A 23,716-nucleotide genomic window follows, 5' to 3' on the forward strand; every position below is an offset into this window, starting at 1 on the left:
CCCCGGTTGCATATGCTTCACGAGCCATGACCCCTACCGAACAGCGCTACGCGCAAATAGAAAAAGAATGCCTGGGCTTGTTAACTGGACTGGACAAGTTCCACGACTATCTGTATGGCCTGCCACGATTTACGGTTGAAACTGACCACCGCCCCCTGGTCAACATCATTAACAAAGACCTGAACGACATGACCCCTCGCCTCCAGCGCATCTTACTTAAACTCAGGAGGTATGATTTCGAACTGATCTACACTCCGGGGAAGGATCTCATCGTGGCGGACACTCTCTCCCGAGCAGTGAGCACACCACCAGATGCGGAGGGGTTCGTGCGTCAAATTGAGGCACACGTGACTCTGACAGCAGCAAATCTGCCAGCTGATGATCCTAGTCTGGCCCACATACGCGCAGAGACGGCGACTGACCCCCTTCTGCAGCGAGTGATGCGCCACATGACGGAAGGGTGGCTCAAAGGGCAGTGCCCCCAGTTTTATAATGTGCGAGATGACCTTACCAACATAGACGGGGTCCTTATGAAATTAGACAGGATCGTTATTCCGCACAGCATGCGCCAGATGATTCTTCATCAACTACACGAAGGCCACTTGGGCGTCGAAAAATGCAGACGAAGGGCCCGAGAGGCGGTATATTGGCCGGGTATTAATGAAGACATAGCCAACATGGTGCTCAACTGCACAACCTGTCAGAGGTTTCAGCCGGCGCAACCTCCGGAGACGCTTCTACCACACGAGATGGTGACGTCCCCCTGGGCGAAGGTGGGTGTTGACCTATTTCACGCGCTCGGCAGAGATTACATCGTTATTATAGACTACTTCTCAAACTACCCGGAAGTCATGCCTCTCCATGATCTGACGTCGTCCGCAGTCATTGGGGCCTGCAAGGAAACATTTGCTCGCCATGGCATTCCAAGGACTGTCATGTCAGACAATGGACCCTGTTTCGCCAGCCGTGAATGGTCGTCCTTTGCCGCAGCATATGGTTTCACTCGTGACATCCAGCCCTCTACATCCACAATCGAACGGGAAGGCTGAAAAGGGCGTCCACATCGCCAAGCGGCTCCTGTGCAAGGCGGCTGCTGCCGGATCGGACTTTAACCTCGCCTTGCTGGCCTATCGATCGGCCCCGCTATCCACGGGTCTCTCGCCAGCGCAGCTACTAATGGGTCGCTCCCTCAGGACGACGGTACCTTCCATCCTGGCACCAACAACAGACCATGAGACGGTTCTTCGGAACATGCAAATGCAGCGTGATCGCCAGAAAAGTCGGTACGACACACGAGCGACGGACCTGCCCCCCCTGTCCTCCGGAGACAAAGTACGCGTCCATCAACCGTATGGTGGCTGGTCAGCATCGGCCGAAGTCCTCCGACAAGTGGCTCCCCGCTCGTTCCTGGTTCGCATGCCGGATGGTTCAGTGCGTCGCCGCAATCGGCGTGCCCTTCGCCGACTTCCACGCTCACAGCCACACAGTACGCACACGCCAGATCCTCAACAGGCTTCCGAGGATGACTTTGTGGAGCTGCCGCACATCACGCCCTTTCCATCGCCACCCATGGCCATGCCTGCACAGCAGCCGGTGGTTCTTGATCCACCCTTGAGGCGGTCAACCCGAACTCGTCGCAAGCCCATTAGACTGGACTTATAATACCGTTCATATGTCTAACAAGTTGCACAATTTTACATGATAACCTGTTGTTGTTTATCGTTCCAGATATCGTCTGACTGGACAACTGTTCAAGTTTTTTTTTTCTCGTTCGCATTCATGTTATGTTATGGTACAACTTTGTTCATGTGACGCACCCGACATCGCCCCATGTAAATAGTTCCGTCATATGCACATGCTGTACACGACACACACACACTCTTAGATGCACTCACGACGCGATCATATTTATTACCACGTAGGCACATATCTTTGTAAAAAGGGGGGATGTCATGATATTCAAACACACACATCATGATGGACACACCAACAGGCAAATCAGAGCACACAACACCACAACCAATCACACACAAGAACACCAACCACATAAAAAGCACGAGCACGACACCTGGTGGTCAGTAGGTCTGGGGACAAAGACACGGAGAAGAGCTGTTACAAAATCACAAACAGGGAATCCCCACGTGCAGAGTATCAAGACAAAACTGTACATAGTAAGTTGAAATAAAATAGCGTTGTACCATATACAACCGTGTTGGCTCATCTGTGTGTCAGAACACCCAACATCACAAAGGGCACCAGTCAGTACAATTTCTAATGTAACCCGTGGAATTGTGTGCTGAGGAATTTCAGGACCTATTAGTGGAAGGGCACGTAAGCATTCAAGTCAAGACTCGCAACAGTTTAATTGCTTCATATTGTGTTTTTCCAGAACGATTACAAAAAATTATCTATGCAATGCAAAGATTTTGTTGTTGGACTTCTAGACTTGTGCCGGATTACTGAAGAAGTGGAAGCCATTTTGAACGGGACTGTGGAAACCAATTCCAGCAGTAACCTACACTTTCGACCGAGCCTCAGTCGACTGAAATTGGCCATTAAATGTGAGGTCAAAAAGGTATGAGGCATTATAAAAATCATATTTAAAAGGCTTCTAAAATATAAATTCTTAATTAATCACATTTTCTGTAAAATCACGAATGTATTTTAACCTTATCTACCTTTAGCAGCACAGTGTTCGGATTTTGAATAGATTCTTCTCAGAGTGCAACAAGTATGCTGTGGGCCACTAGCCCAAGCCAAACACTGGGAAATACAAATTAACCTATAGATTAACTGACGGTACCGTTAACATTACATATTTGTTCCATCTGTGGAAACTAGTTTACTTGTTGTATTGTCCTAGCAGTGGAACTTTGACAAATATACACCAAACAAATGGTGTAAGATGTTTTACTACCTGTGTGTAATGGGTGAAGATTATTATCAGCTGCAGGAGAGCAAAATGATCAATGGAGCTTCTGTGCAATAATGTGAGAGGCCAGCATATGTTCTTTTGGTGGTCTAATATATTTTATGATTAGGTAGTGCATCTTGTTAATCAAAGAATAATGTAAAATTTTACTGCAGCTTTAAAGATATTATTACACCAAAATGTGCATTTGTGATTCAGAGAAACTGTGTGCAGTACCGCTGTCACACTGTGTAAATCTGACAGCAACTTCAACCACTCACACATGCACAGTCAAATGTGAAATCCAGAAGTCCCTGTCCGTGATCCCCCACAGGGTGTGTTGCAGTGGTTGCTCATATGTCATGTGAGAGTACCTTTAAGAAATGGATGTTTAAGCAATGTACCTTTAAGAAATGGAGCTGATCATATTACTGAAGTGATGTCAGAGGGCGGGGGGAACTGAGCTCACTTCTGCTTTTGGTTTCAGTTTGAGGAGAAAGCTGTGAGTGTCTGGGTGTTTTGCAAAGAGCTGCAGGAAGAAAACACAGAGCTGGTCTGTTGATGTCTGCAAATCCAAAGACGAGAAATATATTGAATGTAACCTCATGTCTGTTTTTGAAGGTTGAAGCCTTTTCGATGTTTAAAGGAACAGTTTGAAGGATTATTTAGTGTTGTAGTGTTTTGGGGTTATCTTTGAAGTAATGGGTGTTAAGATATTCAATGTTTGTTTTTTAAAAGTTAAATTGAGTTCATAGAATAAACAGTGTTTTGTTTTAAAACCCATTTGTCCATAATTGCTGTATCACACCTGGAGAGTACGCCGTGTGCTTCCCACACCACAATCTATTAAAAGTTGTGGGTCGGTTGAACTCCATGAAACACTTTGGGGTTCTGTAAACCCGGACCCATAACACATAAAATAGGCACAGAATTGCCCACTCCACTGTCAGGGAACACAGTGCGGGGAGTCGATTTTAAAATGATCAAAAGATCCCACTGATGGGAAAGGCCATAAAATCCTATCCGCAGAGTTGTCAATCAAACTGTGAGCTGACAGTTCATTCAACTATAATAATGATAGATTGTGAACTTGGTCATGTAGCTTGGTCATCCTGTAATGATAACCCTAAGTATGATGTCAATAGACAGTGTGAAACAGCAAGCACTGATGTTTTTAACACTGCAGCCATTTTTTCTATTATTTAAAGGGAAGTACATTTAATTGCCTTGAAAGCTTGACAGTTCATTGCCAGTTTTTTTGATAGTTCGTTTGAAGTTATTTTAATAGTTATCTTGAGCCGGGACCAAAGGGACTCCACCGGCCAGCGCGGGTCCGTGCATGCGCAGGAGCATCAGCGGCTGCTGACGCATCCCCGCGCATGCGCAGGGGGTGGTTCACCTACGCGCCGGCCATCGCGGAGGCTTACATGGCCGGTGCGTAGGAATAGAGTGCCCCCACGGCACAGGCCCGCCCACCGATCGGTAGGCCCCAATCGCGGGCCAGGCCACCGTGGGGGCACCCCCCAGGGCCATATCGCCCCGCGCCCCCCTGAGGACCCCAGAGCCCGTCTGCGCCACCAGGTCCCGCCGGTAAGGGACCAACTCCAATTTACACCAGCGGGACCTGCATAGAATGGGCGGGACTTCGATCCATTGCGGGCGGAAGAATCGCCGGGGGGGAGCCCGCTGACTTGCGTAGAGCGATTCCCGCCTCCCCCAAATCTCCGGCGCCGGAGAATTCAGCAGTCGGCGGGGGCGGGATTCACGCCGCCCCCCAGCGATTCTCCGACCCGGCGGGGGATCGGAGAATCCCACCCCTTACCTCTCCCAAAGGTGGCCCAGGTCCATATCAAAAAATTTACCTGAACTCTCCAAAAGGCTACCCTACCTCTTCAAAGAACTCTAGCCGCTTTGGGCCTTCTCCTATCAAGTCATGTTTTGCACATCTCACTAGCCAAAATCACATCTGACTGAGGCAGCTGCAGGTCAGCATACAAAGTTTCCTATGTGAACCACAGGCATGTACATTAGAACTTGCCCCCAGCGGTCCCTTGCAAAAATAGCACAGGCTGGGTTTGGGGGCGGGACTTCTGGATCTGGGCCTCCGCCACCATTTTCATGAAGTTGTAAAGCCTCCCCACATATGCAAAATTCTGACCAGAATGCTTACAGCACTGAAGGAGGCCATATGGCCTGATGTGTTGGTGCTGTCTCAATTCTTAAATCTGATCGGCTGGTGAGCCTCATTGGTGAAGTCACATTTCTTGAATCCTCAGGATTCCCTGTAGGCAATGCCAGAGTGAACATCAGGTCATAATCAACACCATAGAGCTCACTAAATCTTTGTGGGCGACACAAAGGCAGACTTTCGTCTGGTTCCATTGCGAGTAATTCCCGGAACAGGTCGCTATGCTGTCAACGGTACTTACTGCTTGAGGAGCGCCACTCCACATCTATCGAGGCTGACCAGGGTTCTTGCTTGCTCTTACCACCAGCCACTGGTGTGTTTGGAAGAATGTGCAGGTTGACGCACTCAACCTGTTTTACCATGTTATAAATACATCTTCTTTGGTCATCAAGTCCTGGGGTGGAACTCGAACCTGCAGTTTTGAGCTCAAAGGCAGAGATGGTACCTGCTGCACCACAAGACCTACACCTCCTCTAACTGCCTTTTTAATATTCTTATGCCAATAGATGACTTGTGGATTCCCTTGTGTGTTAGCTGCTAGTCTCTTCACATATTCTCGCTTTGCCTCCCTTATAAACTTTTTCACTTTCCTGTTGAATTTTCTATATTCAACCTATTCTCACTTGTATTATCAGCCTAACATCTGTCATATACATCCTTTATTTGCTCCACTTTATTTTCTATCTCTTTTGTCACCCAGCGAGTTCTGGTGCTATTTGGTTTACCCTTTTCTATGCATTGGAGCTCGACGGTAACTTGCCTTCATGCTTTTTAAAGGCAGCCCCTTATTTTGTCACAGTTTTGGCCTGCCAATCCTTGATTTGAATTTATCTCGGCCACATTTGTTCTCACCCCGCTGAAATTTATCCTCTTCGAAACAAATACTTTTACTCAGATTGCTGCTTGTTTTTTTCCATAGCCAAGTTGAACCATGTAATACAATGATTACTGCTCCATACATGTTTCTGTACTGACAATTAATCCACTTGACCTACCTCTTTCCCTCGAATCAAATCCAGCCATGCCTCTTTCTTTGTTTAGTCGAAATAATCAGGAAAATTCTCCTGAATCTCACTTTAAAAACTCTCGCCCCTCTCTGCCATTTACATGTACTTTATCTTACTTTCCCAGTTAAGTTAATTGGCGTGCCCACTCCACAGCTGTATAGTTTTTCCAATTTTCAACAATTTCCATGAAAATTCCACTACATCTTTCCCAGTAATTGATATTCTAGAGAAGCACTCAGTAATGTAATGGCGGCTCCCTTGTTTCTTAACTCTAATCAGATAGATTCTGCCATTGGCTTGTCTAGAATAGGATTTTCAAAGCGTGGGTTTGCAGCCCGTGGGTGGGTCATGGGTGTGTGTCGGAAAGGTTGTGGAGGGATAGTTCCCGCGATGGTCCCAATTGTGGGAGAAGCACCCAACGGCCGCTGCGGCATTTTTATTGAGAGTGGCATCCACGGCCACCTTCTAAAGGAGAAGGAATTGAGGCTGTGTGCAGTCTTCTGGCCAGAAGCAGCAATAGTGAGCAGGTCACCCACTTTGTATGTACACTTGACGTCAAGGGTGTCAGGTGCCCTGTATGTACGTGATTTGGTGCCAAATCACGGAGGAGCACTTCTTTTTTTGAGCTCCTGGCAAGCAAGGCAAGAGGACTGTGAAGATTAATAATTTCCTTACAAGTAAAAGATGGCCAGAGACACAGGAAGAGTACCTACTGGATAGGATCTCACAACAGAATCTGCAGGTCAGAGCTGCTAAGGAGAGTCTAGGGCAGGACAGAGCAGTTCCAGTGTTAGCTCTGTACCGAGCTCCAGGGCCTCTGGTTATCAGCCTACAAAGAAGAAACTTAACTCGGGAACAAAGCAGTACAAAGATGATAAGTGGGATCCTCCACTAGCCGACGCTAAAATCGGGAAAGTCGATTGGGCGGAGAATCGGTTCCGACGCTCCAGCATTTCAACAGCGGCATCAATGCGTTCCGGAACGCACGTACATTAGACACCATTTGCATATCATTAGCAGGCCCGACCCAGTGTTCCCCGGGGCCTCCGCGATTCTCCGCCTCCAATGGACCGGGTTCCTGATGCTGTGGTTCACTCGTGCTTTTGAAAATCGTGAAACCGGTGTGGTGGCTGCTGAAGGAGAGAGAGGGCAACATTGCCATAGTTTGCTGACAGTTGTGCCGTTGGCCAGGGGGGGGCTTCTGCCAGGGCCGGGGGGTGTAGTGGGGGATGGCCAGGAGGTGGGTTGTGGGATCGAGGTGGACGGGCACAGAGCACCATTGCCGCAGCTGGCAAGGCAGCCATGCAGCTAACAGCCCACTTTGAACTTAGTGCCACGGATCGTATAGGTGTCCACCCCTCCCTTGGTTGCCCTCTGGCCGCAGCTGATCCATCATGCTGCTGCGCAACCAGTGCCATCATGTTGGCTGGGATGAGTGTGTGGGGGGATTGTAATGTGTGTAGGGGGTTGCAGCTTGTCAACCTCTGGAGTGTCAATCACGGACCCGGCGAATCCCGTGCCCATTTTACATTGTAATCGATTGTGTTCCACGCGGCACTGTTGCCAGCCCCTTAGTAGTAGCAGAATCGTTCCAGGTGTGGCGCCAGTTTTTCTGTCATGAATGTCCATGAATTCTGCGTTGGCGTCAACACTTAGTCTCAGAAACGGAGAATCCCACCCCATTTCTTAAGTTATGGTTTTGTCAATGTGCCAATGCAAATATGGATGCAAAACTCATGTATGTTATATACAGAGAAGTATTGGCAAATGAGAGGAGAAATTTCAGATTTTGAAAGAAAAGTAGTGGGTGAAAAATTCCTTTTTGAGGTTGACAAGTCAGAGTCCGTTATTAACTTACTGCTGACTCCAAATGAAAATATGATGCTTGTCTACCTGAACTATGATACTACATTAAAAACATGCCAAATGCCCATGAGGCTGTCAGCATTCTGGAGTTGCATCTCCCAGGAGTATCCAATGCTGAGTAAAACAAGCATTTTGGTGTTATTACCCTTCACAACAACCGATATGTGTGAAGTTGAATTTTCCGTTTTCGCAAACATGAAGACAGCACAGGGGAACTGGTCGAAGTTTGCACCTGATATGTGCATTGGCCTCTCCTCCTGTGAACCTGATTGGAGTGAGATCGCGAGGACCTAGGAGGCTCCCCTTTCACATTAAAGATAAGCAAACATGGCATGAGTAAGAAGGCCGGCCGGTGTAGGTCTCAAATGTCGGCTGCCGTGGGTCGCAAGGTCGACTGGCATGGATCGCGCAAGTCGGCTGCCGTGGTCGCAAAGGATCCTGAAGCTCGGCCGGTTGGCAAAGGGTGCATCCCAGAAAAGAAGTTTGAAAAACATTGGTCTGGAACATCCTCTCTCTCAAGTACTTTGACTCTGGATTCACTCTGATCAGCACCACCACCCCTCCTCCTTTCTTTCCTTCCCTATGATTCTTGAACACCTGAATCCCAGGAGTATTTAGTATCCAGCTCTGCCCGTTTTTTGAGCCTAGTCTGTTATCTCCACAACATCATATTTCCAGGAGGTTATCTGTTCCTGCAGCTTACCAACCTTATTTACCATGTTTTGTACCTTCACAAACATGTGCTGTAAACCTAATTTAATCCTCGGTGCATTCACTCTTACTCTAACACCACTGAATTACCTTATTGTTTCTTGCTCTGGTGTTTGCTGTCTCTCAAAATCCTTTGTGTATCTTGTATTTTCCTTTCTGCTGCTACATTCTTGTTTCCATCTCTCTCCCAAGTAAAGTTAAACCATTCCCAACAGTACTAGCAAACCACTCCATGAACACATTTGTCTGGGCCCTGTTGACATGCAAACCATCTGACCTTATAGGTCCCACCTCTGCCAGAACTGATTCTAATATCTCAGGAATCTAAAGCCCTCCTTCATGCACTATCTCTCCAGCCATGCATTCACTTACTCTACTCTCCGGTTTCTATTCTCACGAGCACATGGCACTGGGAGCAATCTGGCTATTACTATCTTTGAGATCCTGCAAGCTAATCTTCTTCCAAATCCATTAAATCTACCTGCAGGCCTTTGTTCCTCTCCCTATCTATGTTGTTGGTACCAATGTTTACCCACACCCCTCAGAATATTCTTTAGATGCTTGATGACATTTTGGACCCAGAGAGCAAGGAGGCAATATACAATCCTGGGATAATGTATGCAGCTACAGAGTTGCCTGTTTTTCCTGTAGCTATAGAATCCCCTATTTTGCTTTGCCAATCCTATCTTCTGTACCCCTGTACAGCTGAGCCACCCATTGTTTCATGGTATTGATTCTAGACACCCTGCCAAGCGGTATCATTATTTTCACCAATATTCTAGTTCAAGATGGACACCAACTGCTGCTCATGCTCCAAAACCCAGAATTTGAGCTGCTCCAACTGATGACATGTCCTGTACACGTGGTTATCCAAGACATGAAAAGAACCCTGGAGTTCCCACATGGAACTGGATGGGTACTCCATGACATCCTACCATTCCGTTATTTATTAGACTAACTAAACTTAACAGAAATAAACTAGAGACTTCTTTAAGACATTAAAAAAATCACCCACTATTCACCAATCTGCACTTTCCCAAGAGCTGACATTGCTTTTAGTTATTTTCACCTTGTTTCTTGACACTCTGCACCATTGATCTGTCCACAAACTCCTTGCTTCTGGGTTTCCTAAACTTGTGAAAGAAAGAAATTATTTCCCATTTATTTATGTGATTTACTCACCCTCAGAGTTTCACCTGGGTACTCATTTTGACATTGATATTGACAGTGGCTTGAGCTTTCTGTTCTCATATCGGAGAATGAGTTTGTTGCATTGTGAGGCTAGCGATGAGGCAGTATTAAATCACAATAGTAATTTATTTAACTAAGAAGAACTTTATATACGAAACAGGACAACTACAACACAGGACTCATCCCCTCGACTCCCAACCTAACTCTGACCAAACCCTAACAACCAGGTTCATGCCCAAATAGCTGATAGGCTAACACGTGGGCAGCACGGTAGCATGGTGGTTAGCACAATTGCTTCACAGCTCCAGGGTCCCAAGTTCGATTCCCGCTTGGGTCACTGTCTGTGCGGAGTCTGCACATTCTCCCCGTGTGTGTGTGGGTTTCCTCCGAGTGCTCCGGTTTCCTCCCACAGTCCAAAGATGTGCAGGTTAGGTGGGTTGGCCATGCTAAATTGCCCTTAGTGTCCAAAATGGCCCTTAGTGTTGGGTGGGGTTACTGGGTTATGGGGATAGGGTGGAGGTGTGCAGTTGGGTAGGATGCTCTTTCAGAGAGCCGGTGCAGACTCGATGGGCCGAATGGCCTCCTTCTGCACTGTAAATTCTATGATTAAAATTGTGTACTCCGTACAATAGGCTCTGGGCCTATCACGTGACCTGGGCAGGATCACCCCCTTAAAGAGGCCACTTTACCACATTCCTCCCCCCGTATGTTCCCTAACTGATTTATGAAATACAAAAGCAGAAAAACTCTTCCTTACAATTCTACACAAACGAGTTACAGCCAGGAAGCTTAAAGCAAAGTTCATAAGGTAAATCTATGAGGTGACTTCACAACTCTTGCCGAAAGTCTCAGCTTGGCAACTGGCTTTTCCACACTGGAGGCATCTGAGTCTACAGCAAGGCATGTAAATTGGTAGAGTCCGAAGTAGAGGCAGTACTGACTACCTCTTCAGCTCCTTCTGTGGCCTCTGATTATTCCCCTTGAGAAGCTCTCGGTTCTAACACCACCGATTCGGCAAGTGGTATACTGGTAGCTGGGATAGGGTCGACCCACCCAATTGCGGGGCAATAATTTCTCTCCTTCTCAAATGATCAATCTGTTTTCTGGATTTACAGTCCTGTGGTCTATGACAGGATACTGCCCTCGTCCTGATAACAACTCTCCCAGGTAACCTTTCTGGTCCTCCACCAAGGTTTCGTACATACAGGGTGCAATCAAACCAAATGGGAACCATGTCCCAAAGCAAGCAAGTTTAGCTGCCTGTTTCCCAGCGCTCGCAGTGCCAAGAGACACAACTCTACCCAGCATGGCTTTGGTTCGATAAGGGACCTCAGTGGGGAACACGTGGCTAAGGCCGCACTTAGTCCCGTTTCCTGCACTGAGGAGACCTGCTTGCCAAAGCTCCTCAGTGCATTGAGTCCCCAACACGACCCCTCAATCCCCCCAAGCCCCAACTCACTGTAAGGGGGGGGCACCCCTCAGCCCGATCACCACGGCGCAAAGAATGCCAGCTTGGCACCTTGGCAGTGACAGCCTGCCACCCTGGCAATGTGGCTCCCAGCTGGCAGTGCTAAGGTGCCCAGGTGGCATCAGCGGTGCCAGGATACGACACTGCTGAGAGGGCATTCACCTGGGGGCCTCCAATCCCCTGGGAGACTCGCACGAGTGCAGTTCCATCTGGTCCCCGTTTGTGGAGACTAGTACTGAATTCCACTCACCTGAGATCTCCAAGGGGAAAGGGATAGATCCCACCGCCTTGGTTACCTCAGGGAACTGCATAATAGACTAGCTGGGCTGGATTCTCTGCAGCCCCGTGCCGAAATCGCGGCCGGCACGGGGGCGGAGAATTCACTTTCATGCCGTAATCGGGCCCGGCGCCAGTCCGGCGATTCTCTGGACCCCAAAAATCGGCGTGACCACGGAGTACGCCGCGCGGCTGGGGGCCCATTGCCAGAGGCCTGCCCAGCAATCCTCCGCTCCTGACTGGCCGAGTTCCTGACGGCGTGGAACTATCCACCTATTGCCGGTCAGGATGCTGGCATGGCGGGTGCAGACTCAGTCCAAGGCCGCCCTGGTTGGGGGCAGGTGGGATCGGTGGCCAGGGGGGGGCCTTCTAGGCGGCCAGTGATTAGATCTGCGGTTTCAGGCTCGGGCGCACGGCCGATCAGGGGGGGGTTCTCCTTTCTGTGTGTGGCTCCGCGGTCCGAGTCCACCATGGAGCTCAGCGCGGCCGCTGGAGGCCGCCGCCGTGCGCATGCTCGGATTCCGAACCGGAAGTGTGGGGCCCATATCCGCAGCCAAAGCTGCCAGATTTACTCCGGGTCCCTGCTAGCCCCCTGCAGGACATTGAATTAGGTCAACTTTTTCAGAGGAATTTCGGGAGTAAAACTCTACTGTTTTTACGCGTGCCGTGTCGAGAATCCCGGGGGTGGGGGGGGGGGGTGGGGTTGCGAGAATCACGATATGCTGTCCCGACGCCAGTCGGCGATTCTTCTGCGCCGATTTTTGTGCACCCACAGGATCGCCGCCGCGCCGGTCAGGGGCCGTTGAACGCGCCCTCCCCCCGGCGATTCTCCGAGTGCCCGCTGAGTTTGGCCGAGTCCCGCCAGCGTGAGTTACATATGGTCCCACCTGGCAGGACCTGGAAGTTTTGTCTGCGGGGGCCGTCCTGGAAGGGAGACGTGGCGATCCGACCCCGGGGAGGAAGGGCCTCCACGGTGGCCTGGCCCGCGATCAGGGCCAACCGATCGGCGGGTGGGCTGGTTCCGTGATGGCCAATGTTCCTCCGCGCCGGGTCCCTATAGGGCTCCGCCATATTGCCCGGGGGCCGGCGCGGAGATGGGAACCAATGCGCATGCGCGAACTCGCGCTGACCATGGCGCGCACTCGCGCTGACCATAGCGCGCATGTGCGAACTCGCACCGGCCATGGCGCGCATGCTTTCGGGCGCCGGAGCTGCGGAGACCACTCCGGCGCCGTACTAGCCCCCTGGTAAGGGGTGGATAGCTGCCAGGTGAGGCCCATTGATGCCGGAGTGGCTCGTGCCACTTTTCACACCGGCGTCTGAACTTGGCCGCATAATTGGAGAATCCCGGCAATAGTCTCATTTTGGGAGAATCCAGCCCGCTGTCTCACTTTAATATGCAGATTTGCCAAAAAGTGATTCTGTCCACAATGGGCTGGATTCACACGGTGACATCCCGTGAGATCGCGTTAGTTCTTGTGAGATGTGGTGAGCTGGGTAGATCTCGGGTGCGGGGTCTCCCAGCAGTTACCGGCTACGTTGCACCGCGGTGTGCTACTTTTTGAATGCAGTGTGGCCGTTAGATCGCGCCAACAGTAAATCTTCTGTTTGAAATGACCTGTCCTTCTTGGCTACATCATCGTGGCCTTTCTCTGAGGCTTGCTTACCCTCCACCCTCCCCGAACATTATGGAAAAAAGAGGTCAAGCCGGGTTCTGAGGCACCTGCCCATTAACAACTCAGCCGGGGTAATCCCAATCATGGTATAGGGGGTATAGGGGGTTGAATTGTATGAGAGGAAGAAGCCTGCTAAACAAAGTAGAAGTGGCCGATGAGCTTGTTTTTTCAATGATGCTTTGAACGTTTGTACTGCTCTTTCAAGCAGCCTGTTTGATGTGGCGTGGGAGGGGGCTGTCCTTATGTGCTGGATCCCATTGGACTTAATGAAGAGTTGAAATTCTTCAGCTGTGAATGCAGTACCATTTTCCTAGATGATCATCTCAGTTAGGCTGTGAATTACCCCTCGGTCTTCCAGACACTTCAACTCCACCTCCACATTTTGGTGTAGAACATAAGGCACCAGTGTGGTGTGAAAACATTTGGTGTTGCTTCTGGTAGTACACAGATCTTTGCATTCACTTTTTTGATGCACCCTAACTCTCTCTGGAATACCTTGTGGTATTTCTGCAGGACTTCCTGAAAACTCCTTCGGTGGTGCCAAATATTTCTAACCAATTCAATTTGATTTTCTTCACCTGATCACATCCTGTGGGGCTGCACTATGATTAAAGGCAGCTGGGCTGACTCCTGTTGGTACGATATTGGTATGGATTCCATCCCCAATATCTTCAGTCCCTCACCATTATAGGTGGCTAAAGTGGTCGACGTTCTACTGTGATTCACAGGCTGTAGCCCTTCCTAAGTGTTTGCTCACCCACGGCTGTGACAGCCGCCCCTGTATCGACCCCCATTTTAAGCGGACAGCTATTGATGACAAGGACTATATCAATGTGTGGTGTTTTACTTAATCTCACCATGCTAAACTTGTGTACTTGCAATTTTCCTATAGGATCTTCCTCAAGCTTGTTCAGTGAGTCTCCAAATTTATTTTTGGGAACTTGGAGTAGACTGTTTGACTCTGCGTCTAGCTTATATATTTTTTCTTATTACATTTGAAACAGATGAATTCCTTACATTTGCATCTGCCTTGGGAATGCTCTCCCCCACAACAGTACAAGCCTTTAATCCTTGTGACTGCCTGTCACTTTTTTTCTTCTCTGGATCTGCTGCTCCCTCGCTTCGGGAAGCTTGAGCAGCTGCTGCTTTCCGCCACAATTGGTTCACCTCGCTTTGCCCGCTTTGTAATTCAAAAGCACTTTATTCAGCCCTTTCAGTCGCTTGGGCCAACTCAATCGCTTTGTCCAAGGATATCTTAGTTTCTGCTAGCAGCTTCTGCTGAATATTTAAGTTGTTGATCCCACAGACCAACCGGTCATGCAGCATGTCACTGAGCGAAGTACCAAACTTACAAAGTTCCGACATCTGTCGAAGTTTGGCTAGAAAAACGGATACCGTTTCTCCAGGATCTTCAATGGCTGTATGAAATTTGTAGCACTGCATAATCATTGAGGGTCAGGGATTGACCCTCACTAGTTGCACCAATTGATCAAGAGACTGAGTCCAGAGCTTCTGGAGATGTTAAGCTTCACATGAGAGTATATGTTTGTGGGCTGCAAACTAAGTAATATTACTTTCTGTTTGTTTTCTGCCGTGATTTCATTGGCTGCAAAAAAGTATCAAAGCCTTTCAACACATTGGCCCCAACTTTCAAACTCCAAATTAAACAAATGGTGGCTTAGCTAATCACTGCTGATGATTGTTTACCTTTTCAGGGCTCTGTTCCCCCCCCCCCCCCTTCCAATTTTTGACAAGTTTCCTTCGACTGGATTAATTTAATCTTGTCGCCAATGTTGCATTGCGAGGCAAGCAATGAGGCAGTGTTAAATATTCTAAGAAGAACTTTATATATAGAAAAGTACAACTACTACACAGGTTTGTTCTCTCGACTCCCAAGCTAACTCTGACCAAACCCCATCAGCCAGATCCACGCTCAAACATCTGAGTATTCGCATGTTCCATTCCCATAGGCTCTGGGTCTTTCACATGGCACATGAAGGGATTACCCCATAAAGGCGCAACACTACCAGAGGTAGTGGGGTGAAATCAGGTTGAAGTCATCGCCCAGAATGCATCAATGCAGTTTTCCTTGTCAGAGAAGAGTCAACTTCTCAGGTATGGCATCATTTGCTGTAAATCTGGGTGCCCTCCCTGGTATTTTGTGTACCAAATAGAGCGATCGTAGGTATTCAGCATTGCTTGACAAATGAACCTGTGCTATTGTTTGCATTGTTTGTGAATATGTCTATTGCTGTACACTCTTCTTCAATTCACTATGACTACATCCATTACAGGAATAATTAGTGGAATATTAACTGTAAAAATCAATCATTATTACTTGTGGCTCTCCAGCCTTGTCAGCACATTCCCCTCTCTGGGACTGTCTGAGAGCCAAACGTTTATGAATTTCATTGCTGGCTGAAATAGTGGGTAAGGAGGAGCTGAATCAGAGGGAGAGGTTATGGTTTCAATGCACAGGCATTGCCATTGTGTTTTGGATATCAATGTTGAGTAGTTCACCAAAAGCAGTTTGGAATTAGTTGGAACTGCTCGCAGTTTGCTGATTAGATTATGAAAATTTGATTTTTTTTTTGTATAAGTTACAGAAGGTTCTAAATTTGAAATGCATTCCCCTTCAAAAAGTCGAAACAAGTTTCTGAATTTAAATTAAAATATTTCTTCTAATTATGAACACTCATATTTTAGTGGTTTTTGATTACATCATTAACACATTTATCACCTTCATCTGTTGGATAAAAAGAAATACTGCATTGGAGATGCATCATATTTAAAATATTAACATTTTTAGTTTCATTAATAAGATGCACTTTAATTTCTAACTTATATTTTATTTATTTTTCAAGTTTGTAGCTCATCCAAACTGCCAACAGCAGCTTCTGTCTATCTGGTATGAAAATCTCTCAGGATTACGTCAGCAGTCAATAGCAATCAAATTTCTGGTAGTGCTTGCTGTAGCTATTGGCCTACCATTCCTAGCCTTGTGCTATTGGATTGCCCCCTGCAGCAAGGTTGGTTATTTTCAACTTTTTAAAACTCTTCTCAGATCGCGGAGGCAAACCCAGTGAATCAAATGCAAAGATCCTCATTTTATTGCCAATGGAGTAAGTGTTTTGGATATATAACAAGAGTGTGACTGATCTCCTTTCTGCCTGGGTGATGCTTAAATTGGGCATTTTCTGCCGATAGCTCCCGATGGAATCCTATGCTGTTTAAATTTAATGCTTCACTCACACCAGTGTTTTTCTCAGTTACATATTCCAATATATCTGCAAATGGACTTCATAGGGCAAGTCGATTTTGCTTGTTAGTCACATTACTGAGAGGTAATTACTGCAGCACTCATTTATTGGTCTTACCTACTCTCTTCTAATTGTTCCACATATTAAGTCTTGCACCATCCGTTCTGGAAAGAAAATAACAAGCTTGCATTGCTGCCTGTGAGGTTTTGCTATTGTTCAAGCAGGCATTAATTCAGGTGTCGCTGGCTCAGACATAACTTCCAATTATTGCGAGCTGCAAGCTGTACATGATTGATGTCCACCGTCTGTGACTTTTCCTCAACTCCGACTTGTATTCGGGAAGGAATATCTCAAACTATTTCACATCTTGATCCAGCAATGTTCAAATCATAAATTACAGTTATAAATTAATGATGCAATAAAACAGATAAGTGGATATAGGTCAGACTCTCAAGAATATGTCTCCCTGTAAGGACACCCATTGAAGTCAGTAAAAGAGAGTGAGTCTGGCACAAACTGAGAGCTTGTAAAAACAGAATTGCTCATGAAAGGGAAATGCTTTGCCGGGGTGAGCGAGTAAAATTAAATCCAATGATACATAATTACAATGGCAATGTTTCTTTGGAATCTCAACATTTGTTTCGTTAAGATTTTCTTTTAAGATTTTTATTAAGGCAAAGAAAGCGTTGTAAAGTGTAAATGTTATTTTTGTGGTGTTACAGCTGGGGAAAGTCATGCGAGCGCCATTTATGAAATTTGTAGCACACGGAGCTTCTTTCACTGTTTTTCTTGGCCTGCTGATTATGAACGCGGCGGACAGATTCGAAGGCACCAAACTCCTGCCAAATGAGTCAACGACAGATCATCCCAGACAGCTCTTCAGAATGAAAACAACTGGCTTCACGTGGATGGAACTTTTAATTGTTTCCTGGGTAATAGGTAGGGATTTGTTTCGATTTTAATCACATTGCGTCAGAACCTAGCACGTTGAACTTTACCAACAAAGATTTTTATTACACACTGAGCAACATAAGCCAGTAAAGCAGTTTTCTACCGGGGTAAAGGTGATGTAGACTGAACAACAGCTATCATGGCATCACTCTCACTGTAGCAAAAGAACACACGTGCCTGCCCAGTTGGCCTCAGCTCTCAAAATATATCATTTTGTTATTAGAACACTGCCGATATTTGTAAGAGTAGGACAGATCAGGTCAATTAACAACAATGACCAATTTAATTTATATACTGTTTATTTAAACCATGAAAGAGGATCAAGGTGCCTCATAGAATTCTTATTAGACAAAAATTGACACTGAGCCATCGAACGAATGAGATGGGGTTTTCAAAGGGCTGGTTTACAGTAGTACAGTGGTTAGCACTGTTGCTTCACAGTGCCAGGAACCTGGGTTTGATTCCCAGTTTGGGGTCACGGCACATTCACCCCGTGTCTGCGTGGGTTTCCTCCAGGTGCTCCGGTTTCCTCCCACAAGTCCCAAAAGAGTTGCTTGTTAGGTGAATTGGATATTCTGATTTCTCCCGCAAGTGTACACGAACAGGCGCTAGAGTGTGGTGACTAGGGGATTTTCACAGTATCTTCATTGCAGTGTTAATGTAAGCCTACTTGTGACACTAATAAAAATTATTGTTATTATTATTAATATAAGGGGCGTCATTCTCCGACCCCCCGCCGGGTCGGAGAATCGCCGGGGCTGCCGTGAATCCCGCCCCCGCCGGTTGCCGAAGTCTCCGGCACCGGAGATTCGGCCCCCCCCCCCCCCCGCTCGATTCTCCGGCCCGGATGGGCCGAAGTCCCGCCGATAAATTGCCTGTCCCGCCGACGTCAATGAAAGCACCTATTTACCGGTGGGACAAGGCGGCGCGGGCGGGCTCCGGGGTCCTGGGGGGGCGCGGGGCGATCTGACCCCGGGGGGTGCCCCCACGGTGGCCTGGCCCGCGATCGGGGCCCACCGATCCGCGGGCGGGCCTGTGCCGTGGGGGCACTCTTTCCCTTCCGCCTCCACCACGGTCTCCATCATGGCGGAGGCGGAAGAGACTCCCTCCACTGCGCATGCACGGGAAACTGTCAGCGGCCGCTGACGCTCCCGCGCATGCGCCGCCCCGACATGTCATTTCCGCGCCAGCTGGCGGGGCAACAAGGGCCGTTTCCGCCAGCTGGCGGGGCGGAAATTCCTCCGCCGCCGGCCTAGCCCCTCAATGTTGGGGCTCGGCCCCCAAAGACGCGGAGCATTCCGCACCTTTGGGGCGGCGCAATGCCCGTCTGATTGGCGCCGTTTTGGGCGCCAGTCGGCGGACATCGCGCCGTTTCGGGAGAATTTCGCCCAAGGTCTTAGAGGAAGAGAAGGAGATGAAGAACAAAAAAGGAAATCACAGAGCATAGGGCCTAGCCAAGATGAAGGCAGAGCACAAAAGCAAGGACGTTTTGATAAACCTCTATAAAACACTGATCTGTATTGCGGCCAGTTCTGGCAATACACCTTAGGAAAGACGTGAAGGCAATAGAGACAGTACAGAAAGATACACAAGAATGAATAGTTCCAGGAACGAGGAACTTCAGTTACATAGATAGATTGGGAAAGTTGGCAGTGTTCTCCTTGGAGAAGAGGTGACATAAGGAAAAAATCTTTTTTAAGCAGTGAGTGGTTAGGATCTGAAATGCACTGCCTGAGATTATGGTGGGGACAGATGCAATCATAGCATTCAAAAGGCAATTGGTTCATTATCTAAAAAAGAAAGATTTTCTGGACTATGGGGAGAAAGCAGGGGAGTGGCTCAAATGAATTGCTCTTGCATAGAGCCAGCATGGACATGATGGGCAGAATGGCCTCCATCTGTGCTGGAACCATTCTATGATTCTCCAGTTTCTATCAGTTAACCAATCCTCTATCCATGCTAATGAACTACCCCCCCCCCCCCACATGATAGGCTCTTATCTTATTAAGTAGCCTTTTGTGTGGTACCTTATCAAACGCTTTTTGGAAATCCAAGTGTATTACATCTACTGGTTCCCCTTAATCTATCCTGCTCATTACCACTGAATTCAAATAAATTAGTCAGGCATGATTTCCCCTTCATGAAGCCATGGATGAGTTCAGCTCCAACAACACTCAAGAAGCTCAACACCATCCCGGACAAAAGTAGCCCACTTGATTGGCATCCCATCAACCATCTACAACATTCACTCCCTCCATCACCAATTTACAATGGCCAGCAGTGTCTACCATTTACACTTCAGCAACTCACCAAGGCTCCTTCACCAGCACAATTCAAAACCATGACCTCTTTCTACCACCTAGAAGGACAAGGGAAGCAGATACAGGGGAACACCAGCATCTTCAAGTTCCCCACCAAGTCACACAGAATCCTGCCTTGGAAATATATTGCCGTTCCTTCACTGTTACTGGACCAAAATCCTGGAATTCCCTTCCTAACGGCACTGTGGGTGTACCTACACCTCAGGGTCTGCAGTGGTTCAAGAAGGTATCTCACCACCTCCTCAAGGGCAATTAGTGTTGGCCCAGCCAGCAGTGCCCACATCCCATGCATGAATATTTTGAAAATGCGAGTAACTCTCTAGTCTCAGCTGCACCACTGAGAGTGATGCCCACTGCTGGGACAACAAGAGGTCCCTATTGTAAGGACCCATCACGATGGAGACCCAACTAAGTTCAGGGCTTCACTTGTGCCAGGCTCTCGGGCCTCAGTAAGAGGGTTGGGGTTTCCGGATTGGGAGGGCAGCAGGAAGATTACATATTGGGGACAATAGTGTCCATTAGGCACAAGGTGCCTGAACAGGGTGCTTTAACCCACAAACATGCCACTAAGTAAGCAGTTACTGGAGGAGGTTCTTCAATGATCATTAGTCAGCCACTTAAGAGGATCAGTTGTCCCAAGAGGGCACGGGCCACCCAATGCCTCTCCTGCCATTGGTAAAATACCAGTGAAGCCTGCTAGGTTGTGGCCATGGCACTACACCATGTCACCGCCACCATGGCACCTGATTTTAAAGACACCCTATCTGCCAACCCATTGCTGAGGGGAACACATCAAACTCCACCCATGATGCCCCATGCATTTAAATAGCCTGCCAACACTCACTGCAATGGATCACACATAAATATTGGATACTTGGAGACTGGAGGGAAGTAAAGGCCCTTAGAATTACAACAGTGTTCGATGTCTGCATCTCAAGGAAAGGTTGGAGTAATGGTGGATCTAGCATGGCAAGGCGAAGAAAATTGTTGTGTTCTTCCTTGACAAATCGGAATTGTCCAGTCATATTTAGCCCTCCTGTTTACTATGCCGAACAGTCACTTCCGACGAAGGATTGAGCATTGAAAAATGGGGCGAAATTCTCCGGAAACGGCGTGATGTCCGCCGACTGGCGCCCAAAACGGCGCAAATCAGTCGGGCATCGCGCCGCCCCAAAGGTGCAGAATGCTCTGCATCTTTGGGGGCCGAGCCCCAACCATAAGGGGCTAGGTCGGCGCCAGACGAATTTCCGCCCCGCAGGTTGGCGGAAAAGGCCTTTGGTGCCCCGCCAGCTGGTGCGGAAATGACATCTCCCAGCGGCGCATGCATGGGAGCCGCTGACGGCATTCCCGCGCATGCGCAGTGGAGAGAGTCTCTTCCGCCCCCGCCATGGTGGAGACCGTGGTGAAGGCGGAAGGAAAAGAGTGCCCCCACAGCACAGGCCAGCCTGCGGATCGGTGGGCCCCGATCGCGGGCCAGGCCACCGTGGGGGCATCCCCCGGGGCCAGATCGCCCCGCGCCCCCCCCAGGACCCCGGAGCCTGCCCGCGCCGCCTTGTCTCGCCGGTAAGGTAGGTGGTTTAATCTACGCCGGCGGGACATGCATTTTAGCGGCGGGACTTCGGCCCATCCGGGCTGGACAATCGCGCCAACCGGCGCGGCCCGATTCCCGCCCCCGCCGAATATCCGGTGCCGGAGAATTCGGCAACCAGCAGGATTCACGCCAGCCCCCGGCAATTCTCCGACCCGGCGGGGGGTCGGAGAATCTTGCCCATGATTCTGGTTCAATATTGCAACAAACTCGGGGCTGTCTTGCCACTCAAGTCCTGTTGGTGGCGTTGCTGTGCTTTTGGAAATCGCTATTCTCAGCAGCCATATCAGCAACAATAATGATACTTCACCAGGTTGTAAAACCCACATTAAACTTAATTTGTGAAATGTAATTAATCGCTGGAAATGGATATAAATTGCAAAATGTGATGTTTAATTGCTCTGAAAATTAAAGACCGCAGGATATTCGGAAGTAAAGGTACCTCACAGCTGAATCGTTACTTGAACAGGTTTAGTTACTCGGTGAAGGTGTATCCATTGCAAGTAAAGTTGACTTTGAGACCATTGTTTGTTGAGAATTAGTTAAGATTGGTTTCAAATAAACTACTTGGGACTGAAATTCCATGTGATAAATTGTGCAGGACTTGGAGCCTACGACCTTCTACGGAGCTGATGTGCCACAATTTGGGGTCAGCTCATTTAAAAGATCCAATAAAGTTTATTTAATAAAACCCCTGCAGACAATGTGCCTGACATGCTTGGAAATTAGGGTGCAGCCTTTAAAAAGCCGTATCTGACTGCCGGATTGGAGCAGCTGACAGCTGAACAGCAGGGGACTATAATATTCTTTGGGCCAACAGGTTAACTCACTGCTTACACTAGATGGCTCACTTATAATTCTGTGCTGCTTTAAAATCATGTCCTTCCCCGGAAAATCTGATAGCCGTCACTGATAGAGGGAAGAAAGACATGGCAAGGAGGCACAAAACCATTTCACCATGACAGAGGGGTTTCAGCATAGGGAAAGCTGCTGGGATACAAGGAGAGGAAGATGCCAAACACGCGTCTCCTGCCATCTGTTCATATTACTGGGAGGGCCAGATTCAGAAGGATAAATTCATTGTGACAGACACACGATCTGGACATACAGAGAGAGATTGCTATTACTGTTGAGGAGGTTGACTGGGTTGGCCATGGAGCTCACATAGCATTGTGGGTGCCATCTGTTGCACCCTGCACCTTGGGAACGGAGTAGAACTGGCCGACTGAATACTGTTGTTTTCCCGGCTGTAACACTATCTCCTGGCTGTCCAGAAACATTCAACAGTTGATCGCTAAACAAAAGCCCAGATTACACCATGGGTGATATTACAGAGATCCCTGGGAGCGCCAGATTTGTCGCAGCGTCATAAAAATTGACTGGAGAGTTTAATTGGAAAAAATTCTGAATGTTCTTGGGGGTGTGGAGGAGAGGGGCTGCTAGCATGAATAGCATGAAGGATGAATCTTCCTCAAATGTTGCTGCCTTCTTATTTTCCACATCCTGCTCTTTCTCCTACTCCATGGCAATGGGATGAAGAAGATATTCCCATTAGGGCCCAGATTTTATGGCCAGAATTTCTAGGTCCCGCCGCCGAATCTGGCATTTCCTATCTTTGTAGAGTGGAACTGGAGTTAAACCGGGGTTCAGAGATATGTGATTCGCGGAGCCAGCTGGACATTCAAGTCACCAGCTACCTCTGAAGTTGGAGAGGTAAGGTTCCCCTTTGCAGAGGGCCCTGGGATACATTTGAGAGCGGTAAAACGCATGTTTTACCTTTGGGAGAGGTAAGGCACTCTCTGGGATTGTTAAAAATTAACGTAATTATGTGCTGTGTATGCACAAACGCATTGGAACGGTCAAGCTGTGAAAGAGCTGTGCAGCTGTCCGGGAGTTGTCAAAGCTGTCCAGGAAGTGCCAAAGCTGTCAAGGAACTTTTCACATATACTAGGTGAGTTGGCATGGAGGGATAAGGGAAAAGGGTGGTTGGTGGGGTGGGCAGTTTGGCATGAGTTGGCAGAGAGGCTATGGTGGCCATGGGGGTGGGTAGAGGGGCACCGAGTTGGCATAGGATTGTGAAGAGCCATTGGGGTGGGGCATGGGTTGGCAAGGTTGGCATGGATCAGGCATTTGGACTGTGTGGGCTGGAGGGTTTTTTAAAAAAATGATTATGTAAACACATTGCTTGGTCATAGAGGCAGGCCTTGTTCCAGACTGCCTCCACATATGTTCCACAGTTACTCGCCCTGACTCCTTTCTCGGCCTGCACTTTGCAACCAAACATCTGGGGCGAAATTCTCCC

The 23,716-nt window shown here is 48.2% G+C and overlaps 1 protein-coding gene across 1 annotated transcript in view; it reads left to right on the plus strand.

Moving 5' to 3' along the window:
• Window positions 1-23,716, plus strand: part of LOC140391660 (short transient receptor potential channel 6-like) — a 242,855-nt gene that overhangs the window by 89,230 nt on the left and 129,909 nt on the right. The window contains exons 3-5 of the mRNA XM_072476370.1: window positions 2,390-2,575; window positions 16,159-16,323; window positions 17,277-17,493. Of these exons, the coding sequence (XP_072332471.1) occupies window positions 2,390-2,575; window positions 16,159-16,323; window positions 17,277-17,493 (568 nt within the window). The remainder of the gene's footprint in view (window positions 1-2,389; window positions 2,576-16,158; window positions 16,324-17,276; window positions 17,494-23,716) is intronic.

The sequence above is a fragment of the Scyliorhinus torazame genome, chromosome 15 (genome assembly GCF_047496885.1).
Source record: "Scyliorhinus torazame isolate Kashiwa2021f chromosome 15, sScyTor2.1, whole genome shotgun sequence".
Classification (NCBI taxonomy): domain Eukaryota; kingdom Metazoa; phylum Chordata; class Chondrichthyes; order Carcharhiniformes; family Scyliorhinidae; genus Scyliorhinus; species Scyliorhinus torazame.